At 33.7% G+C, this 11,426-nt stretch overlaps 1 protein-coding gene across 1 annotated transcript in view; it reads left to right on the forward strand.

The window, feature by feature from the left end:
* Nucleotides 1-11,426, forward strand: part of LOC117112529 (titin-like) — a 138,608-nt gene that overhangs the window by 11,479 nt on the left and 115,703 nt on the right. The window contains exons 12-18 of the mRNA XM_033255611.1: nucleotides 667-1,176; nucleotides 3,852-4,121; nucleotides 4,318-4,581; nucleotides 5,943-6,203; nucleotides 6,392-6,652; nucleotides 7,146-7,406; nucleotides 7,601-7,861. Coding sequence (XP_033111502.1) covers nucleotides 667-1,176; nucleotides 3,852-4,121; nucleotides 4,318-4,581; nucleotides 5,943-6,203; nucleotides 6,392-6,652; nucleotides 7,146-7,406; nucleotides 7,601-7,861 — 2,088 coding nt within the window. The remainder of the gene's footprint in view (nucleotides 1-666; nucleotides 1,177-3,851; nucleotides 4,122-4,317; nucleotides 4,582-5,942; nucleotides 6,204-6,391; nucleotides 6,653-7,145; nucleotides 7,407-7,600; nucleotides 7,862-11,426) is intronic.

The raw sequence follows: 11,426 nt of genomic DNA on the forward strand, positions 1-11,426 counted from the left end.
ATTAATATGTTATACGATATATTTGAAATGTATATGTACATGTTTGTTTACATTGCTCTGCAAAATAGTCATTACCGAGTATTTCAATGTGGAGTATAATCACTTTTATGTGTTAACCTATTTTAACGCTTGTTTTGGGAATTTATGATTTTATTTTGTATATACAGATAACAATAAATTGGTAACATTATTATTTCAATAACATTCTAAATTTGAATCACATATTTTAAATATTCTAACCTAGGAATTATTTTTTTAAACATTTAACACATTACTTAACATGTGGACAATAATTAGAGTCATGTTTGTTAGTATGGCAGTTCTACTTATTGGTTTGTTTAAGTGCATGTGATTTATAGTAATAAAGGTGGCTGTAATGGCTCTGTCATATTAATTTATCGTAAAATCCGTCGACATACCAAACATTAATTGGACTAAGGAATGATCGTAGTTTATTGACAGCTAAATGTTTTACATTTTATTGCATAAACACTTTCGAAATAAGTGACTGAAAAATCAAAATCTGTTTCTACTTTCAAACACAAAATAATCGCTTGTTTCGGTCAATTGCATGATAATTCTTCTGCACATTGCTGGTTGAAATGTCCACTAGCGCATGATATCTGAATGAGGTCGCGGTTTCTAGCGTTCCATGTGTATTTTCAGATACAGAAAATGAGAGTGCACAAGAATTAAATTCATATGTTCCCTTGGATACAACTCCTGAATTTTTCTGTCATGTCTCTGATGCTGTCATTAAAGCTGAACTTTTCAAAGACGACATAGAAATCAGAGAGTGTGAAGAACACATTAAACGCGGGGAAGAAAGTCGTCCACAATTGGAGCATGATGTAAAACAAGACGTGCAGGAATCATTTAAAATTAAACCAATAATTGAAAAAGAGGTTGAGGAGGCTATCATCCAGACTGTAACACAAGAAGGGGTAGAAAGTGAATTTAACTTTAAAACAACGAGAGAACGGGCTGATTTTAGTGCTGTAGAAAGTAAAGAAACATTCATTAAGCCAGTAAAACAAGAAAGTGATAACTTGGAAGGTACATTTAAACTTAGAAAGACAAAGAAAATCGAGGCAGAAAAGCATCGAACACCGGTATCGAAAGTCACACAAGATGATGAAGGAGACAGTTCATTCATTATTAAGAGAACTGTGAAAGGTATTTGCATTTCAGATGAAGTAAAGATTTATTTACGTATATACCGTAACAAAACATTGTGTATTATTTCAGTACCAATATCTACCAGGTAAGTTGATATAGGTCAGTCATTATACGATGTTTGAACCTGGACATTTAAATCAGTTAATTAATATCATATCTGTAAGTTAGTCCTTAATACATTTCCACCAAAAATGTATTCGTTTCAGCATGTCCCATCATCAAAACAATGTAAATCAAACAAACAAGCAAGTAAAGTTTATGGTAGTCCAGTTAATTTACATTGTGTAGTAAGTAATACCATTGTAAGTTTGGCCTGCGAAGATAAAATTGCATCACCATCTGCTGCCCATTTCTGCATTTTTTTGTCAACTCCATGGTATCACTGATTGATTTATCTTATGAACAATATTACATTATTCAACATTTTATCACATCTGGGAACTTATTGTCGCCAGCATCTAACCGCTAATAGTATTCACACATATTCTGAAGACAGCACAACTTAGAACACTTGACATTTCGAATCGTGTATTACTTTTATACTAAATTGATGCAACTCGTATGGCTTATGCAGACACTACCTTAGAGAGCTTAATAATTCAAAACTATTCTAATTAACATATTATCGCAACATACTTTATTCAAATAAATTTTATTTTAGATAAATATAAAGTAAAATTATCACCTGGCATAATGCACATATGAATCTCTTAAGGAAATATTATCGCTGGTATTTGTTGAAGTTTACGATGTCATAGAACAAAGTACACGCATTGAGACTTTAATCATTTAAACTGTAGAAAATCAATACGGTAAAAATTACATTCCATACGTATATCGGAATTGACGCTTCACCACGTCATTGCCCATTAGTCAGCATTACAATAGAATGCGCACTCAAGAATGTATTTAATTACAATAATCTCGGAATCTCATACCATGAATAGATCACATACATGTACGTGATGAAATGGCACCTGGAATAAAGATAACCAGCAAACATAATGGTCAACACTATTAGAGATGAGTCAATGGTCAGTTGTTCAGAAATTGAAGAAAAACAAATATACTTGTAATTTCGATGATTAAAAGTGCCAATCTCCCCAACCTAGTGTTAAATAAGTTGAGATCCTTTGCAATTCAGGTGACAAAAATATAAACATCGGCAACTGAGAGACTGCTGAACGCATAGGACATCAAAATGCTTTATTAACGCAGGGTGGTTTAAAAATATACCTCCCTTATAATTCCGTTAATTAAGACGATAGAGCACATTGATGATTTAATTGCTCTTAAACCACACTTCATTGACAGTGGCGTAACAAAGTGCCTTGAAGTCCATGGATTAAACTTCTTTAGGCCTTACTACCATGTAGGCCTGGCCGGGTAGACTACAGTTGGGTAAATGATTTTGCTGGTGAAGGAAAAGGGCCATTTACTGATTTTAATACGAAAGGTATAGGCTAGCCTAGTGAATATTTACTTGGAGATTACAATAAACGATACCTTGATACCTTGTTGTAAACAAAGGTCAACATGACATCTGTGCTTCAATTACTAAAATTTGTTTGCAATTAAACGTAAGCGACAAACGCCGATTTAGTCGTAAGTAATCGATAAACGAAATAGAAGATTTTCTTTTTGCATTTTGGCTTACCTATTAAATCGGGGAAAATACTGTAATCGTGGATTTTGTAATAAAAAATAAGTGAATGACTGCGAGAAATGAAAAAAAAAAGTTTTAGAAATGTGCAATAATGAATGTCATTTATCTAAACATGATGTTCATATTAGCTGCTGCAACGTTATTGAATACTCCATCGGGGAGCTGAAATTGTGTTCAATACGTGTTTAATCATATGACCGGTGTAATGATAATGTGAAGCGCATAGAGGTCTTATCATAATGCGCTATATAAGTCTATCATTATCATTGTCTTATATTGAGGTTATATATTCTTGACTCCTTAATGAAGTTATAGGCCATATTCGTTCGATGTTTTGTGTGTTCGTGTGGGTGTGTGTTTGAATGTATGTTAGCAGCCTCCTGCCTACAGTTTTAGGTCTACACGCGTCATATTTTCACACATGATTTCTGATATTGAAAGGAAGGTTCCTTTCTCTTTTTGTTACGATCCGGAGTGGGGTGTGGATGTGGGGACCACATAAAGAAAAACACTCAACACTAAATGTCTCAAAAACTGATATACTAATCTATACGAAACTTTCTGGAATTATTAACCAAGTTAAAAGGAAGAGGAAGGCATTATTAAATTTCTGTGACGATCCCGATTAAGGTGTAGATTTGGGGTTCATTTAAAGTGCTAAAGTCCCAGACTTAAATATCTCAACAACTCATCATTAGATCTGAATGAGAATTTTTAGGATGCTTTTTCATGGTCCAAGGAAGAAATAATATAACTTATTAATATTATTATCAACCAAGTTTTTGTTGCATCTATATGTTTATAATACATTAGAAGATCATCTATAATCTAACGCCATAGTGTGTCAAATTATATTATTTAGAGAATATATGTATGTAGGTGTGTGTAGGGGGTAGTGTAGGGGTGTATGTGCGTAATTTTAAGTGTGTGTTTGCATGACATGCATGTCATTCCATCTGTAGAATTTTAGATATTTAAAAATTTACTTTATTCGAAACCATTTCAGAGCCTCCACAAATCAATCGTCCATTGCGTGATATCTATGTGAAGGAGAACGACACAGTGACTCTTGAAGTGATTCTCTCGTCAGAGGCAGACGCAAGGAACGTCACGTGGTTAAAGGATGCACAGGAGATTACCCCAGGCCCCAAATTCGAGATATCACAATCTGGTACAACGTTGACTCTCACTCTAAAAGACGTTAAGCCCAGTGATCATGGAAACTATACAGTGGTTGTAGGTGATGTTAAATCATCGGCAACAATTAACATCGAATGTAAGTAAAAATGCATAGGCATTTCAATTTTTTAAGGTAACTAATTATTATGCCGTATGGCAAAACAATAAAAAACTACTAATTTCATTTGCTTTTTTAAGATTATAAAGCAGATTATTGAAGGGCATCAATGTGTCTTTTTCTATTAACGATACATTATATAACGAATGAATAATCACAATATGTCACCCAACAGCTTTAGAATTTACGGCTCGTATTGAAGATATCGATGTGACTGAATTTGATGAAGAAGTAAAATTCCAAGCGCAGTTATCATCCAGTACAGCAGAAGTCATGTGGTTAAAGGATAATACACCTATTGTTGACAGTTCAAAATATAAGATGGTCGTATCAGGAGATTATCGCACACTTGTTATTAAGGATATAAGACCAGAGGATGCGGGGAAATATACATGCGTTGTAGGTGAAGTAGAGTCATCAGCAAATTTGAATATTGAAGGTAATTTTAAAGCAGGAACTAAATACAATCACTTAAACAATAATTAAAAGTATATTATATGAAAAAGAAACCTCAGTGGTGTGCGTTAAGTGGTGTATTTATGTAGGTGCACTGGAGGAGCAGCCCCGCCCTTCCCTTCAAGAAAACTCGCGCCCCCAGTCGGCTCCCACGCCCAAGTAGTTAGAAATCACTTCATACCATAAATAAACAGAGCCATTAGTGTATTACTGGTACATTTATTATTATTATTATTATTATTATTATTATTATTAGTAGTAGTAGTAGTAGTAGTAGTAGTAGTAGTAGTAGTAGTAGTAGTAGTAGTAGTAGTAGTAGTAGTAGTACTAGTAGTAGTAGTAGCAGTAGTAGTAGTAGTAGTAGTAGTATTACTATTATTATTATTATTATTATTATTATTATTATTATTATTATTATTATTATTATTGATGGATACTTTCATAACGATTTAAGAAAACTTATATTTACTTTTCAAAAAAATCTTACTCAACTGCAATAATCATTAAAATAATACATAACTATCTGAATAGAATATTATCGCCCACCCTTTTAGATCCTCCTAAAACGCAAACGCAACCTTCTTATCTCAATTTACATTATACACCATTATCCAACTATTGCCAGCGAAAAATCAACACTATAGCTAAATATTAATGCTCTAATATTAATGTTAAACTTGCTTTTAAATCATATAATTTTTAGTAATGTAAAAGATGTCCCAACTTATCTTTGAGCCGAGTTGTCTACATCTTTACTTGCGCGGTGTGTAACTCCGTATATAGGGCTATATTGGTGAGACTAATAGACACCTAAAAACACTGGCAAAGGAGCACTTGGTTCGGGATAAGTTCTCACAGATTTTTAAACGACTTTAAAACTCCGTTAAATGCAAAAGCATATCTAATTCAGACTGTTTTACTATTCTTGATTCCACACACAATAACTATGAACTTATAATAAAAGAAGCCCTTCACATTGCTTGGGAAAATCCGTCATTGAACAAACAACTCATTACAATATCAATTCTTTCATTCATTCACTTTCATTCTAATTGACTGACTACAGTATTCACTTTTTTACTTTCATATGTTTTATTAGATGCATTACTGCATTTGATTTATTATTATTGTTATTATTATTATTATTATTATTATTATTTGATGATGATAATGATGATGATGATTGATGATGACAAAGATGATGGTGGTGATTTAATATAACAGTGTATTAGATACTCAACTGATTTTTTTTTCTTCGACTAAAACTTGTTATCTTTGGTAAAAATTGCTGATAATATTATTAGTGAATAGAAGGTTATTAATTCCTGGTATCATTTTATTTAGTAACAAAGTTTACCACACCTCTGGAAGATGTAACCGCTGCTGAGTTTGAGGAATCGGCCTTGACTTGCCAAGTGTCACATCAACAGGCATGTGTTACATGGATGAAAAACAACGAAGTTATCACAGAAAGTCCTAAGTACTCTTTCGTTGTCGATGGATGTCAGAGAAAACTAATAATTAAAGACGTTGACATGACTGATTCTGCTGAATACTCATGTGTGTTTAAAAATCAAACATCTTCAGCAACATTGGTAGTTAAAGGTACGTTGGTGTCATTATTAAATATTACCACTGTATAATTGAAAAATAAGAACCAACAAAAGCATAGACCTATTATTATTCAACTTGCATTTTAAGAATCATAAAACAAACTATGTTCTTAGAAAAAAAAATGTTAATGTTATTAGGATACCATCTTGGTTGATTAAATTATTTTACCCTTTTGATAGGAACACATTTCACAAAACAGTTAAAAGACACTGAAGCAAATGAATTTGATGACGTGAAGATAGTCTGCGAGGTCTCACATACCAAAGCAAATGTTATTTGGCGCAAAGATGGAAAACCTTTAGAGGCCGATGAACGAATCAAATTTATCGTTGACGGCAAGAAGCGCGAATTGATAATTCGTGACCTGACGGTTGATGATGAAGCAGATTATACATGTGTGACATCTGAACATTCGACGACTGCAGAACTGCTTGTTTCAGGTGAGACTTAACCAAAGTTAATGGAATAGCACTGTAAGTTGAATACGCCTACTTACGTTAGTTTTCACTTGCCACTTTAATTTTATTCAATTAAAATTATTAACTTAAAACTTCATTAACATTCAAGTACAATTAATTTGTAAATATGGTGTATTGATGCAATGAAACAACTGTTATTGAAAGTTTCTGTTATTGATTGAAGCTTCATTTTGATTATAATGGTGAAGTGATGCTGATGAATTTTACTATTATGAAAGTGTCAATTCCTGCCATCTAGAGGTATTGTTTTCTCAAATTTTCGCATTTCAAAGAACCATATTGGGGCTGAGGTGTGTGTGGTGTTACGACTTTCCCCATACCTTTCAATACAGATCTCCGCCCTTGTCTACGTGTGCATAATAATGCTTAGTGATTAATTTCTTTGAGCATAAGTGTTTTTCTTTACTATTTTTTATTTTGGTTAAAATTTGAAGTGTCGAAATATCTATTACAGAATGCACTTTCACAACTCAGCTTCAGGACGTTGATGTACTTGAATACGAGTCTGCTGTTATGGAATGTACTGTCAGCAATGCTAAAGCAAAAGTTCATTGGAAGGCAGATTCCAAACTCATAGAGGAGAGTGAAAAATTCACATTTATTGTTGACGGAAAGAAACGTGCTATTCGTATAAATGATGCCAGAATCAGCGATGATGCAGAGTACACTTGCACCATTGGTGCCGAAAAAACAACTGCCGGATTATTTGTTGAGGGTAAATTTTAAATACATAAGAAAAACTATTTTGTTTTATCTATATAGTTTATCTGGGATTCTGACACGAAAAAAGTTTATTTCCAGATTTATCATGTGTATTTTTGTATTGTGTATAGCATGCTAGTAGTGTAATAGACCGAGGCTGTGCAATTTAATTTTTTCTTTATATTTCCGGTTTTGATCCTCAAATAGGAACAACATTTGTAAAGAAACTTGCTGATACGACCGCTGTAGTTGGTGAGAATATTGAATTCGTATGTACAGTTTCTCATGAGAAAGCAGATGTAAATTGGACGAGAGATAAAACCGAAATAAAAGCAGATCTCAGGCACAACATTACAGCAGATGGTAAAACAAGAAAACTTACAATAGTCAATGCGAAACCTGAAGATGAGGGAGATATTAAATGTACAATGGAAACTGATGAAACAATGGCTGAGCTGTGTGTTGAAGGTAAATAATGTAAATGATGATAATTAAATAAATATAGCTAGTTGGATACAAAACATATATATAAATTTCTTTACTTACAATCGATTCAGCTTCACGGATAAATTGATCGGCATTTACAATAGTGAAGTAAAAAATTAAAACAATTTCAAACTATACTTACCGTGTACGTTTGTAAAATAGAACATAAGGTTTTCCTCGTTTCCACAATGAGAAATGATGTTTAAATTACAAAAAAAAAATCATCAAAAAAAGGATAAAGTAAAAAATAGGCCTAGACGAAAAAGCAAATATAAAACATCCTAAGGAAAATTATGAAGTAATACAAAAATACACGACAACCAACTCGAAGTCAGTGAGACTCGAACTATGGCTGTAGAGTTAATATCGAGGGTGATGTTGAGAGTTTTACCATTACGCCAAAAAATCCCGACCCTGTGGAAGTCATTGCATTTTTTTTAGTTCTTCTACCTTTCAGAATTTTCTAAGTCTGTAGTAAAATTGTACATGCATTGCACGGTAATTTTACGTTTAAACCAGCTGTAGCTAGTTCAAAACGCTTTAGAAAACGAACGTCTAATTAACCGTTTATTAATATTCAAAATATGTAAATTGACGTCGCTGTCTTGCGGTAATGCTGTAAATATATATAAATAAATTATAAACTTCAAAGAAGAGGAATCTGCAAGTGTGAGAGTGATCCTTATTTACTTGTAAAACATCTCTTCGTCGATCTCGTCTGGTTGTCTTGCTGATAAGAAGAGGGCGTATCATGTTGATATATGTTATTTGTCATGCATAAAGGACTAAAGCTGTCTAATGCGCATGAATGTGGAAGATTCAATCAGATATGAATAACCAACTTTGTTGGTTGAGACGTCTGCATAGACAGCAGGAGGTCCCGGGTTCGATTTCCGGTTGGGCACTTATTTTTTCACACTCGCAGATTCCTCTTTAACGTTTAAAATTGATTTATATTTAATACAAATGTAGTATTGCATTTAATAAGAATAAACATTTTGTACCACGATATGTTTTGACGGCATCGACCATCATTATCAAGTGTAATCAAAACGGCTAGAAACGCTAAGCTTATATAGAACAAAGGGATAATAATAGGATACGGTGATTCAGTTAGACCAATGGGAAGACAGAATGAATGAAGCTGCTAAATAGTTAAAGTAATGTTGAAATGTTACATCTGCTTATTTAAATTAGAATTTTCCCCCTAAACAACAGAAGCCTCTCTGTTTATATACTTGTTACGGATTAATTTATTATCCAATGGGGGATTACAAATTGGGGCTAAAGCGGAACCTAACTAACCTAACACACTACTCACGTGGGACGGAATGTGCGCACTTGCGAATGTTCGGGATATAAAAGTGGTCAGTGAAAAAATGAAAATTTAATTCGTCGACAAAGTTCAGTTCAGGCAAATGTCTTCCAATGAATGTTCAAAATCGCTTTCACTTACGATAGTCGGGTTGCACTTGGCACTTGGTATTAGCAAATCAAGTTGGTTCTTTTGATCCAAGTCAAAAATAGTAAAGTAAAAAATAGTAATTATTCTTCCTTTTAAATTCAGGTAAATCAGAAGAAAATTCACATTAATTCTAAGTCCGACTTTATGATTATACTTCCATGTTCTGGATTTCTGATCGGGATCTCCCAGTGTTTCTTCTTCTCTGCTGTGTCTTTTTTTCGTATTTCCTTGGATATGTTGGGTATATGTAGGGAGAATCTGGCTACAACCTACCCATTCAAATACTCAATTATTATTGGTCCTTTAGCCTCAGGCAACACCCAAATTCACTGTTCATTCCCTCTTCCCTGTGTCCGGTAATACACAATTTGATGTTGACAATGTATTTCCTACACCGGACCACAGGTATGTACACAGCATAACACCACTTAACTCCCGAGAGAGGGTTAGCTGGTGATAACTTTTTGACTACGGAAATTGAATGTCCGATGGGTTACCCACATACAGGCTAGAACAGTATTGCATTGTATAGTGTCTTGGGATACGGGATACTGTATTAAATATAATTAGAAATATACAATAAAGTTACTTAAGATTAACTAAAAAAATACCAAGAATACACCCTACTACATTTATAAGTAAGGCTTGATAAACTGACTCATAGGAGAGATATTATTAAACAAAACGCATGAATATAAAGACATACTTGGTCAATGATGGACTGGTACTCATAGAAACAAAAGCAAAATTAAAACAATAACAATGTCGGATCCAATAGTGTAAAAAGAAAAGCCGCCAGGGCGTACAATATGAATCTAAAGATTACGATATACTGTATACATATATATTATCGGAAATAAGTTTGTAACGCAGAACAAATCGATGTTAGTCTTTGACTCCTGGAACAGAAAATTTTATTATATTTCGAACGCGCCGGCGTTCCTCTTCAGTGCTACAACATGGGCAGATGCAGATTTGTATCTAGAGTGTAGCGCAAGGGACGGTTCTCGCGATTTATATCTTATCTGAATATAGCACACTTGGTGGGTGTGTAGTGATTATTTGGCCGCTGCAGGGCGGATATATGTATCTAAAAGAATTGTCGCAAAGCAAACAATGCAAATCTGTGTTTTTAAAATAGATCAACTGAAAGGCCTAACTAGTAGTTGTGCGTCAAAATGCTGGCCTCCTTCAGCCCCTAGGCCTGGGCCCTGGGGCTTAGGTACTAGATTTTTATTGATTTAAAATGGCAATACGCAGCTTTTTTGAATAATTAATAGGCTCTGCAAGGTATAAGGCTAAGGCCTAGATAGATGGCCATTGCCATAAAATCATTGATAATACAATAGAATAGCAAGTGTTTACATTACCTCAACATGCTGACCTAGGCCTAGCTAGCAGCTCATACGCACGGTTTTACAATCGGATTTCGAAGAAAACAATAATAAAATTCATGTTACAAGCCTTCTATACTCCTAGCACTATTTAATACCAACATCGCTATCTTCGCAACGTTAAAATTGTAAATATTGGGCAATTTTACTCGTCGTATTAAAAAGCATTACAATGGTCTTATGCCTAAATTATCATTACTGGATGCTAAGACACTGTGAACTCCTTGAATAAGTCGAGCCAAAATGACAATGAGAGATGTGTTTATCATAGATTCCAACTGTCCCGCTTTTGGCGGGATTGTCCCACTTTTCGGAGTCGTGTCCCGCGGTCCCGTCCAAACCCCGAATTGTGCCGCTTTTCAACTTTTATAAATAAATAATAATCACCAAGACTGAACTCCCGGAATATACTCTGAAATCTATGGCCCTCACAGACGACGAGCCGTGCTAATATAGAGATAATAGCGATACGAAAGAGATATTTATTAGTTTAAATAATTTATGTTTGTTTATTTTTTTATTGTTATTATACTTTAGGGCTTCCCGCAGTTCCTTTATCGATTCGTTTTTTTCTTGATGCGATGTTTTTCTTCATTTTTCATTTCTGTATGTTCTGTATGTTGTATTTGTATAAAGTGATATATATATATATATATATATATATATATATATATATATATATATATAT

The sequence above is a fragment of the Anneissia japonica genome, unplaced genomic scaffold (genome assembly GCF_011630105.1).
Source record: "Anneissia japonica isolate Jap-2015-1 unplaced genomic scaffold, ASM1163010v1 scaffold2991_len510020_cov192, whole genome shotgun sequence".
In the NCBI taxonomy this organism is placed as follows: domain Eukaryota; kingdom Metazoa; phylum Echinodermata; class Crinoidea; order Comatulida; family Comatulidae; genus Anneissia; species Anneissia japonica.